Here is a 19,581-nt window from a genome sequence, read left to right on the forward strand (position 1 = left end):
CAAAAGAAAACCCTAGAAACGTAACTTTCTCTCTCTGATTCTATTTTTTTGGGTATTTATTCGCTGGGAAGCCACGACGCCGTCGCCGGAATTTGGCGGCCGATCTTCACCACCGTCCCTCTCAGAAGCTCGTGCTAGTATGGGTCGGGTATTCGTTACCCATCCGTAGAGCCTATGATTGAGATCAGTGCCGGTGAAGCCAACAGAACCCCGGCGGCGTAGTGGTGATCCGGTCACGCTCGGGTGATCGAGCTGTACTCTAATCTGTGCTTATAGATTCGAATCATCATTCTTGAACAAAGGAAGCTGTAAGCAAATAGAGAGAGAACTCTCTTTTTCTTTTTTCTTTTCTTTTTGCCCTGTTTTGTATTTATTTCTTACCCAATATCTTCATACAGGGTTTGCAAAAAAAGGTTTGATTTATTCGGCTAGTTCTTTGGCGAGGGAGATCGACGCGCTTCGCAAGATAGTTCTGCCATTGTATGTGAACAATCTCTTGTTTTTATTTACGAATTACTATTAGAGCCTTTATCATAAATTGTTTTGCAGTTCCTTTGTCAGTAAAAGCAGTGATGTCAGAGGAATAATATTTGTATAAAGTTTTTAGTGTTTGATGTATATCATATTGTTATATTTATGTGTGTGCTCGATTTCCTTGCTCTAACTACCATGCTGTTTTCAGCTCAATATTTGAATTTGAGCCTATTCTAATGCTTTTATCATCTCCAGAGTTCACATCCTGTCCCTCCAAGTTTCCAGCTTTGTTTGTCGGAATGTCGCGGTGTTCTGGTTGTGGGTACTTCTTGTGGAGTTGGTAATGTCGGTCTGCCAGGTCGCGATAAGGTTGTGGGATCAGAGCTTCTCTCGAGACAAGGTTGAGAGACTTGAATTTTCATTGTTGAACAAAGACAGCTCTAAATAATGCTTTTCTTGTAGATTTGTGGTAGCAGGAGTTCGATTCAACCGCTGGTCCTCTCTCTCATTGGAAGTGTATAGAGCTGGGAATAGTTATGGCTGTGAGTCTGTGTTCGGATTGAAATGAGGATAATTTTCATTAAGATAAGTCTTTTAAGAGGAATTGGAAAGTTGGCTTTCTGTGAAATTCCACAACTTTAGAATCACTGGTGTATTACTATTACTTCATCTGGACAGTTATTTATTTGAAAACTAATGGGCAGTTTGGATTTGTATTTTTGTTTGCAGATTTCAGATGTACTGTGTGAACTTGGGAAGCCTTGCGGTATCGCTGCGGTGTCTCAAATATCGGCTCTAAAGTCTGTTGTAAGCAGTTCCACTCTCTTCGCAACTCGTATTTGAACTCGGAGATCTTGTTCTCGCTATTACATGGTTGAGTGTATAATACCTTATTTCTTGATGTGGCCACTCCAGCTTTTGCAAATACGAGTTAAGATTTTGGGCTCTTTCCAACAGCCAAAACAAGTTAGGTTTTCAACTTCATCATCTTTCTAGGTTCTTTTTTGTTTGGTTTTCCTCTGTTTGTTTATTTGTTTTTTATATAAAAAAAAGTATGTTCCCCATTTGCTTAAGCCAAAAGCAAGTCTGATGGATTTCAACCCGATATGTTCACACCCTGATTCACAGGATTTGTAGGAAGGGTTTATTTCATTCGGCTCGTTCTTTGGCGAGCAGGATCAACACCTTTTGCAAGGAAGCCAACAATCTCAAAAGAAATGGAGACCGAGGAACGTAGAGCTTTCAACACGCAACAAGACCACTGGTGTAAGTCATTTTACCAATCTTTTGTGTTTTTTTTTACTAAAAGTGCTGTATTTGTATATTATTTTGTAGTTACCGTTACCGATTTCCTTATGGAAGGCCAAATCTTATTTGCAGAGGAGCTGATACCTTGGCTGACAAGGGTCTAATGCCGAGTTATTCTGTTCATCTATTAAACTTAATTAACTTCTCAAACTTTCTTACTTAACTTTTTTCATGACCATCTATTAAATATCACATCGTTTCTTTCATTTAATAAAGACATTTCTTGCTGTTCTTCTCTGGCAAACTCGTTCACAGTTAATGCAATCAACACAATTGCCTCATCTTTGCCATGTTCAAGCGGAAAAGTCAATAGAGCTTCCATTCAAACGAACAAAACAGGTTAGCATTTCAACCTCTTCATATTTCTAGCTTCTGTTTTATTTTGTTCTTTATATAAAAACGACTCTTACGGTTGGTTTTCAACTTTGTCATCTTTCTACCGTCTGTTTGGTTTTGTTCTTCAAATAAAACACTCGGTTTTTGTTTTCTTCATCTTTCTACCTTCTGTTTAGTCTTGTTTTTTTTAAAAAAAAAAAAACTCAGGTTTGGTTTTTTTATTTCCAATTTGCTTGAGCTGAAGCAAATTTGATGTGATCGCCTCTGCGTTATGAATAAAGTTTTATTGAATGGTACCCTGTTTCTAAATTTCATGTACCCTTCCCTGGTGCTGACAGTGAAGATTTCTTTATCATTTTACATTCTTGTGGCATAACTTCAACCATCCTCACTTAAATAACATGGTAAGATTTAGCAGAAAATAGTGTTAGTTTGATGATATATTTGATGCTTATAAATATTGTAGCTTTGGTGGTAGGAGTTTTATTACATTCCATAATACGTAGCCTGTATGCAATCATAACCTTCTTTCGAGTATCAATGGTTTAAAAGAAGATGTTTGCTACAAAGATCCATATAAAGGTACATTCATAACCTTCTTTCGAGTATCAATGGTTCAAAAGAATATGTTTGCTACAAAGATCCATATAAAGGTACATTCTTATATATTCTGCAAAATATATGTTTCTTATTTGCGGGTCATTTCTATTTATAATTTCTATAACAATTATTCCATTGCCAATTTATGTTGTAAATTGCTCACTCCAGTGCTCTTGATTTTTTTTTTTTTTTTTTTTTTTTGTATATATATTTTTTATGGTGTTTGATGTAAATTATTATAAAGGGAGCTACTTTTATGCGTGTGCTCGATTTCCTTGCTCTTTCAGGTCAATATTTAAATTTGAGTCTATTCGAAAGCTTTTATCTTCTCCAGAATTCACATCCCGTCCCTCCAAATTTTGCCCGCTTTGTTTGTCAGAAAGCTCACGGTGCTCAGGTGGCGGGTGGGTACTTTCTGTGGAGTTGGTGATGTCGATCAGAGCTTCTTACTCTTTTTCCTATTTGACTATTCTTAACACCTTTGTTTTGTGATTCTTAACACCTTGATGCTTTTGTTGTAGATGTGCGATAGCAGGAGTTCAATTCACCCGCTTGTCCTCTCTCTCACTCTCATTGGAAGTGTATAGAGATGGTATTAGTTATGGTTGTGCTGTGCTGTGTGTTGAGTCTATGTGTGAATTGAAATGAGTATAATTTTCATTAAGATAAGTCTTTTAAGAGTGATTGGAAAGTTGGCTTTGTGTGAAATTCCATAACTTTAGAATCAATGGTGCATTACTTCATCTGGACAGTTATTTATTTGAAAACTAATGGGCAGTTTGGGTTTGTATTTGTGTTTGCAGATTTCAGATGTACTTTGTGAACTTGGGAAGCCTTGCGATATCGGTGTGTTTGCATGGAGGCACGTTCAAGGGCCCTCAAATATCGGCTCTAAAGTCTGTTGTAAGAATTTCCACTCTGTTCATAACTCATTATTTGAACTCGGAGATCTTGTTCTCTCCATGACATGGTTACGTGTATAATACCTTATTTCTTGATGGCCATTCCAGCTTTTGCAAATATGAGTTAGGATTTTGGGCTCTTTCCAACAGCCAAAACAGGTTAAGTTTTCAACTCTCAGGTTTGGTGGTATTTTCCCCATTTGCTTAAGCCGAAAGCAAGTCTGTAAAATGAAAATCTTACACGCTGATGGTTTTCAACCCGATATTTTCACACGCTGATCCACAGACCTTGCTTTCATCAGGATTATTTTCCTCGAAAAACTTTACTTTCTCAAACTTTTTTACTTACTTTTTTTATGACTATCTATTAACTATCACATCGTTTAATGTTCTGCTTCTTTCATTTATTGCAGACATTTCTTGCTGCTTCTTCTCTCTGCCAAACTGACTCACAGTTTCTGCATTCATGCAATCAATACAATCGTCTCATCTTTGGCATGTTCAAGCGTGGAAAATTCAATAGAGCTTCCATTCATACGGACAAAACAGTTTAGCTTTTTAACCTCTTCATATTTCTAGCTTCTGTTTGATTGTGTTCTTTATCTTTAAATAAAAACAACTCTTGCGTTTGGTTTTCAACTTCTTCATCTTTCTACCATCTGTTTGGTTTTGTTCTTCAAATAAAACACTAGGTTTTTGTTTTCAACTTCTTCATCTTTCTACCTTTTGATTTTGTTCTTAAAAAAAAAAGTTCAGGTTTGGGTATTTTATTCCCCATTTGTTTGAGCTGAAGCAAATCTGATGTGATCACCACTGCGTTATGAATAAAGTTTTCTTGAGTGGTGCCCTATTTTTTAAATTTCATGTATTCTTCCTGGGTGTTAGTGAAGATTTCTTTTTTCATTGCAAATCCTCGAGGCATAACTTCAACCATCTTTCATTTTGATAACATGGTAAGGGTTAGGAGAATATAGTGTTAGTTTGATGATATATTTGATGCTTATAAATATTTCTTTGGTACCCATCCTGAGTTTGATTCTCACCAACACGTCACACGTGGGTACTCACCTAGCAATTGCTAGTGTTTCAAGTTCCTAAATGTTGTGGGGCCAGGCAGGGAACAGTAAATAAAAAAATTATTGCTTTGGTGGTAGGTGTTTTAGTACATTCGATAATGCATAACCTATATGCAATCATAACCTTCTCTCAAGTGGCTCAAAAGAAGATGTTTGCTACGAAGATCCATACAAAGGTACATTCTTTTATATTCTGCAAATGTATATTTCTTATTTGAAATCAGCCATCAAAGAAGCACAAAGTAGTAATAAAGATGGTGTTGAACCAAAACAAAAAAAGGAATTTCAACATTATGAAAGCAGTCCTGAATTTCTTCCTTGTTGTATACGTTTTTTTTTTCTTTCTTATAGGCTATTTGGTCTCTTTATAGTGAATTTCTAAATGCATTATTTTTACTTTGGAATTTTAAGGTTTTTTTGTGTGTAATTGAAGGTTTATTACATCCTTACCAGCTCGAAGGGTCAAACTACTTACGTTTCTCTTGGTCCAAACAAAGCCATGTAGTACATGCCGATGAAATGGGACTCGGTGAGTCTTTGTTTTCTTCTTTTGTCTAGTTGGAAAGGTGTTCTTAATTGCTTTCCTTCTCTAGTCAACGTCTAAAAAAGATTTGGTCTTGTCTTGAGAATTGAATCTCTGATGCCTGATTAAACACAATCTGACAATAATAGTGAACACAATTTGTACAGATGAGCACTTGATAATATTGATTGAAAAATGAGCGTTACGGCTTACGGGTGGTCTGAGGGACCCGCGGCTCTCCTAGAGTTCTTATAGAAGAAAATTTCCTGAATGGACCGATAACCTTCTATCTCTGAAATTCCCTCTATTCTCTCACCCGCGCATATTCACTCCAATACCTTAACTAAATCTCCCATCAAGGAAAATGGCAATTTTTCACCAAAGGAGTTGTGACCTTCAAACTGATGTGGAAATTTCCGTTTGTTTTGTATTATAATTAAATTATGTTTTTTTTCTACATGCGAGAAATCAGAGGCTTTATATGGTTGTGAAAGTCTGATATAGTCACCGGTTCCCCAATTTGGTGAATTAATAAGATTTTTTTTTAACACGACAAGGTCTATGATTTGTTTTTGTGCTTGTATCATAGTGATTGAGTATTCCAGTTTGGTTTTGCAAATTCAACCTTATGCTCCATAGTCGTGGAGAGTGGCGGCTAATCCCTATTTGAAACACCCGAATCCAACAGAAGCTCGACGGCATAGCGGTGATTCGGCCACGCTCGGGTGATCGAACTGTAAACAGGAGTACTCTCATTTTCTTTTCTCTTTTCTTTTTGCCCTCTTTTGTATTTATTTCTTATCCAATATCTTACCACAGGCTATGCGAGAAAGGTTTGATTCATTTGGCTAGTCCTTTGGCAAGGGAGATCGACGTGCTTTGCAAGATAGGTCTACCGTTGTATGTGAACAATCTCTTGCTTTATTTACTATTTGGTATTTTCCCCATTTGCTTAAGCCGAAAGCAAGTCTGTAAAATGAAAATCTTACAAGCTGATGGATTTCAACCTGATATGTTCGCACGCTGATTCACAGGACTTGTTGAGAAGGGTTTGTTTCATTCGGCTCGTTCTTTGGCGAGTGAGATCGACACCTTTTGCAAGGAAGGTCGGATCAAGGAAGCCAACAATCTCTCAAAAGAAATGGAGACCGAGGAACGAAGAGCTTTCAACACGCAACAAGACCACTGGTGTAAGTCATTTTATGTTGTCTAATCTCTTGTTTTATTTACTAAAAGTGCTGTATTTGTATATTATTTTGTAGTTACCGTTACCGATATCCTCATGGAAGGCCAAATCACACTTGCAGAGGAGCTGATAACTAGGCTGACAAGGGTCTAACACCGAGTTATTCTGTTCATCTATTAAATTAACTTCTCAAACTTTCTTACTTAATTTTTTTCATGACCATCGATTAAACATCACATCGTTTAATGTTCTATTTCTTTCATTTAATGCAGACATTTCTTGCTGTTTCTTCTCTGGCAAACTCATTCACAGTTAATGCAATCGCACAATTGCCTCATCTTTGCCATGTTCAAGCGCGGAAAAGTCAGTAGAGCTTCCCTTCAAACGGACAAAACAGGTTGCTGTTTCTTCTGTTTTATTTTGTTCTTTAAATAAAAACGACTCTTAGGTTTGGTTTTCAACTTTGTCATCTTTCTACCATTTGTTTGGTTTTGTTCTTCAAATAAAACACTCTCGGTTTTTGTTTTCGACTTCTTCATCTTTCTACATTCTGTTGTCTTTTTTTTTTTTAATTTTTTTTTTAAAAACTCAGGTTTGTTTGTTTTATTTCCCATTTGCTTGAGCCGAGGCAAATTTGATGTGATCGCCTCTGCGCTATGAATACAGTTTTATTGAATGGTACCCTGTTTCTAAATTTCATGTACCCTTCCCTGGTGCTGACAGTGAAGATTTCTTTTTCATTTTACATTCTTGTGGTATAACTTCAACCATCCTCACTTTGATAACATGGTAAGAGTCGGCAGAAAATAGTGTTGGCTTGATGATATATTTGATGCTTATAAATATTACTGCTTTGGTGGTAGGTGTTTTAGTGCATTCCATAATGCGTAGCCTGTATGCAATCATAACCTTCTGTCGAGTATCAAAGGTTCAAAAGAAGATGTTTGCTACAAAGATCCATATAAAGGTACATTCTTTTATATTCTGCAAAATATATGTTTCTTATTTGCGGGTTATTTCTATTTATATTACTTGTGTGTCCGTGTGTGAGGATATTTCTATGTGAAAGAATATATCCTTGATGTTCATTGGCAAGCTCTCATCCACGTTTTTATTTTGGGAGTTACTCAAGGAACACACATTCTTCAGAGGTACAATATCTTCTGTCAGTGCAGCAGGCTTTGGCTCCTTTCCGTTTTTATATATTTGGGTCAGAATTTACAATAATATAGTAGCTGATTGAACTATTGTTTATCTAATCTAACATATCTCAAATCTTTCAGGCTGCAAGGCTTAACTAGGAGTCCAGGAGGCTTAATAAGGCTTAATTTAGCTGAACAACGCAGCGGTATTTATTGATATCTTTTGTTGATATATTTTCAAACTGAATCAGACACAAAAACTATATTGGGTCATCAGATGCATGGTTACAAGATGATAGAGGATTGATACAACCCTTTGGGTAGAACTCATCCCCAAACGCTAGCTATTAGGGAGAGGGTGCCCAAGAGGTTATAAACCCACATGCAAAGCCCATACTTTAGCAATGTGGGACTCTCACATGTCAATCCCATACTTAACAATGTGAGAGTCAACTAGGATCGTAACAAGGTTGTCACAACAGAACCGTGAGTGCGAATGCACGTCGGGTTACCCGTCCGTAGAGCCTATGCTTGGGACCGGTGCAGGTGAAGCCAACAGAACCACGCTCGGGTGGAGAAGAGAGACTAGACACGACCATCCACTGATCGAATCATCATTCTCGAACTAAGGAAGCTGTAAGCATATAGGGAGTACCTCTTTTTCTTTTCGTTTCTTTTCTTTTCTTTTCTTTTTGCCCTGTTCTGTGTTTAATTCTAACCCAATAAGGCTATGCGAGAGAGGTTTGATTCATTTGGCTCAATCTTTGGCGAGGGAGATCAACGCTCTTTGCAAGACAGGTCTGATAGAGAAAGTCAGTGATAAGACGTTGTATGTGAACCATCTCTGAAATGCTTTCCAGTGCATCAAGATTGAGCTCATGAACCTAAATTCACACCTAAACCCTAGATTATTGTTAACGTCTAGGATTTGGCGCGGAAAAATACTATGTCAACAGCGTGAAAAATTAGTAGAACTCAAATACCATTCTGACATGTTGCATCACTTTGTGGAGCCTAGAATTTGTGGATATCCTCTGAGTAATGTGGTACGGTATCTCTTCTCTTCTCTTCTCTATTCTGCTTTTATTATGACTTTTTATTAACCAGTGTCTCTATTCTCTATTTTATCATATACCTATATGTATAATTAAATATATATATATATATATATATAGAGAGAGAGAGAGAGAGAAAGAGAGAGAGAGTGCTTTAAGCTGTGTTTATTGAAAAGAGTGGTGATTTCTGTTCCGGTGGAGGCCAAGTGTGGGATTTGTAATAATCTAAATCGACAATCTCATTTGATTTATGTTTAGATCAATCAACATAAATGAATCAATACTTTACAGCTATGTTATCTGGGCGAAAACTGGAAAAAAGCCGTGGGTCAACCGGAGCAGGCAACCTGAAGGACATGGGCAAACACAGCTGCTGAGTCTTCATCTATTGTGACTCCTCATCCCGGTAATGTCTTCTTTTTCTTGTTTACATTCCCTATCTCCTCTCTCTGTATGAAGTTTCTTTATCATGACCATCTTTGCCACGTAGGTTCTTGCTCCTCCAATAGTTGTGTGCTTAGTGAATTCGATCCGGTTGGCTCGATTTCTCCAATGCCCTCATGAGTCTCGTCCGTGCACTACTACACCCAGTCGAGAGCATATCCGGGAGTCATGACCTTCAAATGGTATGTGAACTGATGTTAAAGTTTCTGGTTGAAATAAATTTATTTGATTTCATAGGTGTTCTTTTTTTTTTTCCTGCAAGTGGTGAACATAGTGCTTCGAGTTCTGTCGTGTCCCGTGCCGGACAATCGGCCAATTTGTTAGAACTACAATGAGAGGGTTTTACCTTTGTGTAAGTTATTATTGGAACAGCTGAATCAGGTTAGGATTTCACTTCTTTATCTGTCTAGGTTCTGATTGGTTAGTTTGGTTTTTGTTTTGTTTTTTGTTTTTTTCCATTTGCTATAGCTGCAAGAGCATATGTTGAATGGAAATCTGATGGGATCATATGGAACACCGCACAGTTGAAGAACAAGTGAACTAAGCGGTGAGGCTTTTCAAGGAAATGCTTCTGATTGGCTGTTTGGACTTTGTAAGATTACATGTTAAGCAATGGCTTTCGACCCGATATCTTAACACATCGTTTCGCTGGCTTTGCAAGAATGGCTCTTAGTGAGGAAGAAAACATGCCATGTGCAAGGGCGGGAATGTCAGTAGAACTCTCATTCCAGTAGAACATATTGTTGGCTTGTATTTGGTTTTGTTCCTTTAATAAAAGAACTCACAGCTTTAGTTTTTATCCAATATACCAGAACCGAAGAAATTATGACGTGACCGCCTCTACGTACGGAACAACATAACTGATGGTGAGAATAAAGGCCCAGAAGTAACCTTCCTATTCACAATACATTTTTTTTTCGTTTTTTATTTTTATTTTTATCTTCACTGTTATATGTGAATTGAAAGGTTTTTCTGTTCACATTTCCTAAATTTCTTCCTCTTTCTCTGATGTTTCTTTATCTTTCCTTGCTTCCATGATTTACTCGGCGGACTCATTCCAGTCATGAATCCCCGGTCTCGACTTTCCAATGCCCTCTCCTGGGCCGACTCTCATTCTTCCGCGGCCAACGCTCAGGTGACGTCTCTTTCTTATGGCCAAGGATAAAACAGTCCAATTCATCCTTGCGTACCTATTATCATATCATATATCGTCGTCTGCTCTATTTTTTTTTTCTTTTCCTTTTGTGCTGATTTTTTTTTTTTTTTTTTTGTTAAACTAGATTAGCAGCGGGAAGCTGAGCACTGAAGGTATATCCAGGAGGAACACTTTTCACGAGTCCATGGTTCGAGAGACCTGTCATCTACAATGTTCGTGCACGACTACTCTTAGTCGAGACACTTTGGGGATTTAAGACGCTCAAATGGTCTGTCAAACAATCATGGTCACGAAATTGATATGGAAAATTCTGTTTGTTCTCTATTTTTTTTCCGTGCTTTTTCTTTCTTTCTATTACAGGTGAAAGTACGCCTTCGGATTCTCACCTGTCCTGTGAACCTACACGTACTCGTGCTCAGAAGAAGAAGAGTCCAACAAAGAAGAAGAGAAAATCCTCTACAGCACCTGGTGCTTGGAAAAAAGATATGTGGTTCATGTCCAAGGCTCATTCCAACAAATAAGATTTTGTGTTGAAACGCTCAGTCATCCATGATAAGAAGATAGATGAAGAAAAGTACACAGTCACTCAGATTGTGTCCCTGCTAAAAGAGGTAAAGCTGTTCTCACTGTTACCTCGTCTAAAAGGTTTGTTGTTCAGATAGTTAGAGAAGTAATAGTAAACTTAACTGAGGATTTAGGGAACTCATCAAGCCCAAACTTTGGAGTTGTCAGAATCAGAGAAAATGAGCTGTCAATCACCCCTGACATAGGAATGGATGGTTCAGATTCAATCATCGTCCGTTCTCGAAAATATTTAAATGAAAAGAAAAAAAGAGAAGTTAGGGGATACATAAACACTCACTTTTTAGATATGTCTATATCCCCTGTCCATGAATGTTGCTGAATTTATTGAACCTTTCCGCTTTGTGATTCTTCGCACTTTCCACTTCTAAATCATCAATGTGAATCTCTCTCTCTCTCTCTCTCTCTCTGTCTGGCATTTCGTATGTATATGTATCTCTTAATTTGTGTATATCGGTGTAAAGATTTGATCCGAGACAACTTGTTCGTGTTCGTATAGGCTGTTTGGAATATTACTCGCCTCATTCGGTTTAAAAAAAAACCTCTGACTTTTCCTGAACCTCATTCATTGAAATGGTTTTTGTGATCGAATCTGTTTCGTTTTTCTTCCAAATGTCCCTGGACTGGAAAGAACGGAAAAAAATACGAAAGAATTCACTACGTGGATCTTGAAATTCAAAGTGTGATCGGATAGTCGTCCTTTAGGTAACATATCACCACACACACACTGACAACTTGGTTTGAGTTGCAAATTGAAAAGATTCGATTGGAATGATTTCTTTAAGATATATTGTTTGATCTTCTTAATGTCTCAGTGAAAAACATCTTTCTTCTGGAGCCAGGCAATGATAAATATCTTCTTAGCCGTATGTATCTTTATTTGATATGGCTGAGATGTCTTAGAAAATCTAAGGAAAAAAGAATATGCTTTCAATGCTGTTTTGATGTTCTCGATTTGCATTCAAGATCAATATCATTGTATAAATTGATGTTTTAAATGTATTCTTTGATCATTTTTCGATTGTTCTAGCTGGTTTATTCCTTGGTATGTTCTGCTTAAACAATATATTTAGATAAGTTTTTTGTTTTTTGTTTTTTTTGTTTGTTTTTTTTCCAACATACATCGACGGTATATTATTTCACGATTAGTTTTGTACTGGTTAGTTTTATCTATGGTTCATTTCTCTCTTTATTTTCTTGTTCTTGTTGGTTTTGGTCTGAATGGTATCGGCTTATATGAAGTTTTGTTTTGTTTTCTCGCAGATATTTGGTCAAGTTACGGAGATGGGTGTTTCTTGAGCATTACTTTATTATTTACTTAGTATGATTTCATTGTTTATTTGCTTCTTTCTAATTTTGTTGTGTATTTTGTTTAGAATGTTTTATGTGTATGATGATTACTCCATAGCAAGGATTAAAACATTGATACTAATACGGATACGTACTGCTATATCAAATACGTAATATATAAAAATAAATGATATAACAAATACCTCAATATTACAACACTAACAAGAAGTGAGTATTTTGAACATTGATTATAATTAATGAGTATTTTGAACATCAATTAGAAAATGGGTCTTTTATTGCTGTAAATAGTTGTGTCTCATATATTGAGAATTGTCAAAGAATGGAAAAATAATTATTTAAGGTCGGGTAAAGAATTCAAAATGTTGGGTAAGAATTTAAAATAAATTTTGAAGAGATTTAAATAGGACTCGAATAAATTTTATTTTTTGAACTAGAGTTTTGAAGAATCATCGAGTACTAATGAAAGTATCGAGAGTGATAAAAATTTTCGAAACCGCTTTAATAAATTCGTAAGAAATTAAATCAAACGCGGAAAATTTCCGATTTATTTTCTAATTCTTTCGCAGGAGAAAAGGAATGTGAAGTTTTGTTAAGAATGAACCTATTTGCAACAAAGAGGAAAATTGTTGGGGAGGAAAATTGGAGAGGCAAGGGAAATAAAGGATTTAGTAACAAAGTATTTGGTCTGTATCCTTTCCACGGTTCCACCGCCCTAGGTTTTCCTTATATCCTTCTATCCTCTCTATTTGCTCACAACCCACGCAAAAAGAAAGAAAGAAAAAAAAAAAAAAAATTCGCTCTGAGCGATTGCGATAGTGAGAGTCCGGGAGCGTGTGAGATTGTGCCGGAGTTCGTGTTCGTCAACAAGGTAGGAATCCTCGAAGAATTCCCACTCTTTATGTCCAATTTAGGGTTTCAAAATTAGGGCTTTTGATTTCCTTGCTTGATTTCCGTGGATTCCTGGCTAGTTTGATTTGGTAGGGCTTGGAGAAAGGCAACAATGGCGTCCGTGGACCCTGAGATCGCGAAGACTCAGGAGGAGCGGCGGAAGATGGAACAGCAACTGGCTTCGCTCACGGCCGTGACTTTCGACACGGATCTCTACGGAAGCAGCGACAGGGCCGCCTACGTGTCGTCGATCCCGGTGACGGACGAGGACGACGGAGCCGACGCAGCCGACAACGAGGTGGCGCGTAAGCTCGCGTCGTACACGGCCCCGAAGTCGCTGATGAAGGAGGTCCCGAGAGGCGGCGGCGAGGACGACGACGAAGGGGATCTAGGGTTCAAGAAGTCCCAGAGGATCATCGACCGAGAAGACTCGTACAGGCAGAGGAGGCTGAACCGCGTGATCTCGCCGGACCGCAACGACGCCTTCGCCTCCGGCGAGCAGACCCCGGACCCGTCGGTGCGGACCTACGCCGACGTGATGAGAGAGCAGGCGCTGAAGCGAGAGGAGGAGGAGACCCGGAGGCTCATCGCCAAGAAGAAGGAGGAGCAAGCCGAGGCCGCCAAGACCGGCGGCGCCGCCCCGGAGCAGAAGAGGCGGAACCGGTGGGACCTGTCCCAGGACGAGGGCGGTGCTCCGGCGAAGAAGGCGAAACCGGCGTCCTCCTCCGAGTGGGACTCCGGCGACGCGACGCCCTCGCTCTCGCGGAGGAACCGGTGGGACGAGACCCCGACGCCGGGCCGGGCGATGGAGTCCTCCGACGCCACCCCCGGCGGAGGGGCGGCGACCCCGGCGGGGATGACGTGGGACGCGACCCCGAAGCTGGCCGGGATGGCGACCCCGACCCCGAAGCGGCAGCGCTCGAGGTGGGACGAGACTCCGGCGACGATGGGGAGCGCCACCCCCGGCGGAGGAGCGGCGACCCCGGCGGTCCCCGCCACCCCCGGAGTGACCCCGTTCGGCGGGGCCGAGCTGGCGACCCCGACGCCGGGGCAGATCAACCTGCGCAGCGGCTCGATCACCCCCGAGCAGTACAACCTGCTGCGGTGGGAGAAGGACATCGAGGAGCGGAACCGGCCGCTGACGGACGAGGAGCTCGACGCCATGTTCCCCCAGGAGGGCTACAAGATCCTGGAGGCCCCGGCGTCGTACGTCCCGATCCGGACTCCGGCGAGGAAGCTTCTGGCGACCCCGACCCCCATGGGGACCCCGCTCTACTCCATCCCCGAGGAGAATCGCGGCCAGCAGTACGACGTCCCCAAGGAAGTCCCCGGCGGGCTTCCCTTCTTGAAGCCCGAGGATCTCCAGTACTTCGCGGTGCTGCTCAATGAGGACGGGGAGGAAGAGCTCTCCCCCGAGGAGCAGAAGGAGAGGAAGATCATGAAGCTCTTGCTCAAGGTCAAGAACGGGACGCCTCCGCAGAGGAAGACCGCTCTCAGGCAGCTCACCGACAAGGCCCGCGAGTTTGGCGCCGGCCCGCTCTTCAATCGGATATTGCCTCTGCTTATGCAGCCCACTCTCGAGGATCAGGAGAGGCATCTTCTTGTTAAGGTGATCGATCGGGTGTTGTATAAGCTGGATGAGCTGGTGAGACCTTACGTCCACAAAATACTCGTCGTCATCGAGCCCTTGCTGATCGACGAAGACTACTACGCCCGTGTGGAAGGGAGAGAGATCATCTCCAACCTTAGTAAAGCCGCCGGCTTGGCCACCATGATCGCCGCTATGCGTCCGGATATCGACAACATCGACGAGTACGTGAGGAACACGACCGCGAGGGCTTTCAGCGTGGTGGCTTCTGCGCTCGGCATCCCGGCTCTTTTGCCGTTCTTGAAAGCCGTTTGTCAGAGCAAGAAGTCGTGGCAGGCTCGTCACACCGGGATCAAGATCGTTCAGCAGATCGCCATCCTGATCGGCTGCGCTGTCTTGCCCCACCTGAGGTCCCTCGTGGAGATCATAGAGCACGGCCTGAACGACGAGAATCAGAAGGTGAGGACGATCACGGCTCTGTCTCTCGCGGCCCTCGCCGAGGCCGCCGCGCCGTACGGCATCGAGAGCTTCGACTCGGTCTTGAAGCCGCTGTGGAAGGGCATCAGGTCGCACCGCGGCAAGGTCTTGGCCGCGTTCTTGAAGGCCATCGGTTTCGTCATTCCTCTCATGGACGCTATATACGCCAGCTACTACACCAAGGAAGTGATGGTCATACTGATCCGCGAGTTTCAGTCGCCCGACGAGGAGATGAAGAAGATTGTTCTGAAAGTGGTGAAGCAGTGTGTGAGCACCGAGGGCGTCGAGGCCGAGTACATAAGGAACGATATTCTGCCCGAGTTCTTCAAGAACTTCTGGGTCAGAAGGATGGCCTTGGACAGGAGAAACTACAGGCAGCTTGTGGAGACGACTGTCGAAATGGCGAACAAAGTCGGAGTCAACGACATAGTCGGACGGGTCGTGGAGGATCTGAAGGACGAGAGCGAGCCGTACCGGAGGATGGTCATGGAAACCATCGAGAAGGTCGTCGCCAACTTGGGCTCGTCGGACATCGACGCTCGGCTGGAAGAGCTCTTGATCGACGGGATTCTCTACGCCTTCCAAGAGCAGACCAGCGACGACGCCAACGTGATGCTCAACGGGTTCGGCGCGGTGGTGAACTCCCTCGGGCAGAGGGTGAAACCGTACTTGCCTCAGATCTGCGGTACCATAAAGTGGCGTTTGAACAACAAGAGCGCAAAGGTGAGACAGCAAGCCGCGGACCTGATCTCGAGGATCGCCGTGGTCATGAAGCAGTGCCAAGAAGAGCAGCTGATGGGTCATTTGGGCGTCGTGCTCTACGAGTATCTCGGGGAGGAGTACCCGGAAGTCCTCGGCTCAATCCTCGGCGCGCTCAAAGCCATCGTGAACGTGATCGGGATGACGAAGATGACACCACCGATCAAGGACCTGCTTCCGAGGCTGACCCCGATCCTGAAGAACAGGCACGAGAAGGTCCAGGAGAACTGCATCGACCTCGTGGGCCGGATCGCCGACCGCGGAGCCGAGTTCGTGCCGGCCCGAGAGTGGATGAGGATATGCTTCGAGCTCCTCGAGATGCTCAAGGCCCACAAGAAGGGAATCCGGCGAGCCACGGTGAACACGTTCGGGTACATCGCGAAAGCCATCGGCCCGCAGGACGTGCTCGCGACGCTCCTCAACAACCTCAAAGTCCAAGAGCGTCAGAACCGGGTCTGCACCACCGTGGCCATAGCCATCGTGGCGGAGACGTGCTCGCCGTTCACGGTCCTCCCGGCGCTGATGAACGAGTACCGAGTCCCCGAGCTGAACGTCCAGAACGGAGTCCTGAAATCGCTTTCCTTTCTCTTCGAGTACATCGGGGAGATGGGAAAGGACTACATATACGCGGTGACTCCGTTGCTCGAGGACGCTTTGATGGACCGGGACTTGGTCCACAGGCAGACCGCGGCGTCGGCGGTGAAGCACATGGCTTTGGGCGTGGCGGGGCTGGGGTGCGAGGACGCCCTCGTTCACCTCCTCAATTTCATATGGCCCAACATCTTCGAGACCTCGCCGCACGTCATCAACGCAGTCATGGAAGCCATCGAAGGGATGAGAGTCGCTCTCGGGCCCGCCGTCGTCCTCAACTACTGTCTCCAAGGGCTTTTCCACCCAGCCAGGAAGGTCAGAGAAGTCTACTGGAAGATCTACAACTCCCTCTACATCGGGGCCCAAGACTCTCTCGTCGCTGCTTATCCAATCCTCGAAGACGAGCACACCAATGTTTATAGCCGACCCGAGTTGATGATGTTTGTTTAAGCAACACATTTCATGTTTAGTTAGTTCTCTCTCTAGTATTCTTGTTTACTTTTTTTTTTTTTTTTTTTGGGATTTTGGTTTACTAACAGAAAGTAAGAAGCTTTGTCTTTTGGTTTCTATCATATTACTACTGCTCTGGTGTGTTTTCGTTTTGCTACGTGACCAAGAATAATTTTGTTTTAGCCTAAATTTGAAAGATTATTTTGAAATTTTGCTTGGTTAGTAACAGAAATGTTTGACAGCAATGTTTATAGCCGACACGAGTTTGTTAAAGGAACACGCTGCAAGTTAGTTCTCTGTTTTGTTAGCGTGCCACTATATAGGCTCTTAAAGTACTCGTTTCCATTTTTGGGGCCATCCAGGTTTTTGGTTACTAACAGAAAGTAAGAAGCTTTGCCTTTTGGTTTCTACTTGTTACTTATGCTCTGGTATGTTGTTTTGCTGCGTGACGAAGAATGCTTTTGTTTTAGCCGAAATTTGAAAGATTATTTTGAAATTTTTACAGCCTTCGTTCGTCCCATATGTGTATTCATGTCGTGTAAAAAAACCAATTTTATTTTATGTGATGTTCTTCTGCAACCATTCTTCTCATAAAATTAAATTTGCTTGTACTCATAAAATTGATTTTTTAGTTCCTTTAAGAACGTTGAAACTTCCTTTCCTTATTGATGTGTGTTTTTTTTTTTTTTTTTTTTTTTTTTTTTTTTTTTTTTTTTAATAATTCCTTATTGATGTTTTTGAATGTACCGAGCGGTGAATATAACATCATAGCTAGGGATGGCATTTATACCCGAAACCCGTTAGCCCGTCCGTTACCCGGTCTTAACGGGTCGGATAATATCCGTTCAAAATGAGTTAACGGGTTAACGGGTATTATCCGTTAGTATTTTAGCGGGTACGGGTCGGGTAGCGAAAATGTTAAACCCGCTCTGTTAACCCGTTAACCCGCCCGTTAATTATTTTTATGGAAAAAAACTAGATATTTTTTTTTAAGAAAACATTAGATTACATCATAATGAGGGTTGTTGTTTTGATTCTTATTAAATTTTTTTTTTTTTTTTTAAACGGGTTAGCGGGTGCTCAATTTTGGCACCCGTCACCCGACGGGTATACCCGTTACCCGCCCCGTTGGGAAAACTGGGTTAACGGGTATTTTAATAGGCGGGTACGGGTACCGGTATTGGTGTACCCGCTAAAACCCATACCCGTTGCCATTCCTAATCATAGCCAAATTCAAGAGACCGCTAATTGGAAAAGAGCTCTGTAATCAGCAGAACAAAAGTACTAGGGTGGCTAGAATAATCTCCCTCTGCATTAAATGACGTATATATCATACCATATAAATCTAGTGTCTCAATTGTAAATTGGTGCGGGATATTTGAATTCTACATTTAAGATGACCCTTTCAACAGAAATATCTCTAGCCATGAATGTGTATCATCGGCTTAAGAAATCAAGATGTGATACGTCAATACTCATGTCTGAACCAAACACAAGTTTTTCGGCCACAAATACGAAACCATCGTGAACCAACTTCCCAACAGTCACACCTTTCACAAAAGAAGAGAGCTTGTTCTTTAGACCGCTTCCATTTTGGGCCGGAAATACGCCATATGCCACCGGATACTACGGCGTTGGACAAAACCCTTGTTGGCTGATTGGATATGGGCAGCTTGGAACCAAATAGCCGTGGTGATAATATTGTAGATTTTGATTATGAGGGTTCACTACTACAAATATTGGATTATACAACCCACTTTCTACAACGCTTATGACAAGCGTTGTAGAAACTTAGTGTTTCTACAACGCTTATTGGTAAGCGTTGTAGAAACTGGGTGTTTCTACAACGCATATAGTTAAGCGTTGTAGAAACTTGGTGTTTCTACAACGCTTATGTATAAACGTTGTAGAAATTGAGTGTTTCTACAACCCTTTTGTCTAATCGTTGTATAATTAAGGATATATATTTCAGATTTCTCACAACGCTTTAACAATCCGTTGTAGAATTCACGCCGCGGCGCCATGTGTTTTATGCCGCGGCGAGAACTTACTACAACGCATAGTGAAAGCGTTGTAGAAAAATGTAATCCGCCGCGGCGAAATTTATACCTCGCCGCGGCGAAAATATCTCGCCGCGGCTAGAAATATTCTCCGCCGCGGCGAGGAGGATACCGTGGCCAAGCAGTTTTTTAAGAAACTGTCTCACCGCGGCGAGAAGTTCCTACAACGGATATTATAACCGTTGTAGGAACGTCTCGCCGCGGCGAACACATATTTTCGCCGCGGCAAGGTGTTTTAGGTTTTTACTATAAAATGTCGTTTTCAGTTTTTTTTCTCATTTTTTCCAATACCCACACACGAGACAACCATTTTCGGCCGCATCTCTCCAGTTTTTTTCTTCCAAAATCCCTCGCCACGTCCTCGCCGCCCCAAATCTCGCCGTCGCGTTGTCCTCGCCGCCAACTCTCTCTCGCCTTGTCCTCGCCGCCATTTTTCTCTCGCTGAGTCCTCGCCGTGCGTTCTCTCGCGCCTCTCTCTCTCTCTCTCTCTCTCTCTCTCTCTCTCTTGCGGCCTCATTGTAAGGTATGATTTTAAAAGTTTTTTAAGGTGGTTATTGATTTAATTTCGTGTTCTTGATATGGATTTCTTGTCTGAATTGCATATTGTTTGATTTTTTTAATTCACAAATTTAGGGTTTTGTTTTATTTTCTCTTTTTAGAACAAGAAATTAGG

At 41.9% G+C, this 19,581-nt stretch overlaps 1 protein-coding gene and 2 long non-coding RNA genes across 3 annotated transcripts; all 3 read left to right on the forward strand.

Annotated features, from left to right (window-relative positions):
• Positions 1–1,389: 1,389 nt before the first annotated feature.
• LOC149399159 (uncharacterized) lies at positions 1,390–7,309 on the forward strand. Its single transcript, XR_016296767.1, has 5 exons — positions 1,390–1,440; positions 1,603–1,740; positions 2,038–2,121; positions 7,129–7,194; positions 7,269–7,309. It is a non-coding gene; the product is annotated as an uncharacterized LOC149399159 (long non-coding RNA).
• On the forward strand, positions 3,239–4,148 carry LOC149399160 (uncharacterized). Its single transcript, XR_016296445.1, has 4 exons — positions 3,239–3,310; positions 3,522–3,621; positions 3,729–3,779; positions 4,034–4,148. It is a non-coding gene; the product is annotated as an uncharacterized LOC149399160 (long non-coding RNA).
• Positions 7,310–12,785: 5,476 nt separating the features above from the next.
• On the forward strand, positions 12,786–17,057 carry LOC149399161 (splicing factor). The gene is made up of 2 exons (XM_089611278.1): positions 12,786–12,963; positions 13,064–17,057. Exon 2 carries the CDS (start codon positions 13,096–13,098, stop codon positions 16,846–16,848), a length of 3,753 nt encoding a protein of 1,250 aa, XP_089467404.1. The 5' UTR covers positions 12,786–12,963; positions 13,064–13,095; the 3' UTR covers positions 16,849–17,057.
• The last annotated feature ends 2,524 nt before the right edge of the window (positions 17,058–19,581 follow it).

The sequence above is a fragment of the Urtica dioica genome, chromosome 4 (assembly GCF_054948205.1).
Source record: "Urtica dioica subsp. dioica isolate 48M chromosome 4, U.dioica_male_clone48M_v1_H2, whole genome shotgun sequence".
NCBI classification, from domain to species: Eukaryota; Viridiplantae; Streptophyta; class Magnoliopsida; order Rosales; family Urticaceae; genus Urtica; species Urtica dioica.

Bases quoted from the DNA above. Each gene is read 5' to 3' on its own strand.
- LOC149399161 (XM_089611278.1), top strand. From the start codon at position 13,096: ATGGCGTCCGTGGACCCTGAGATCGCGAAGACTCAGGAGGAGCGGCGG.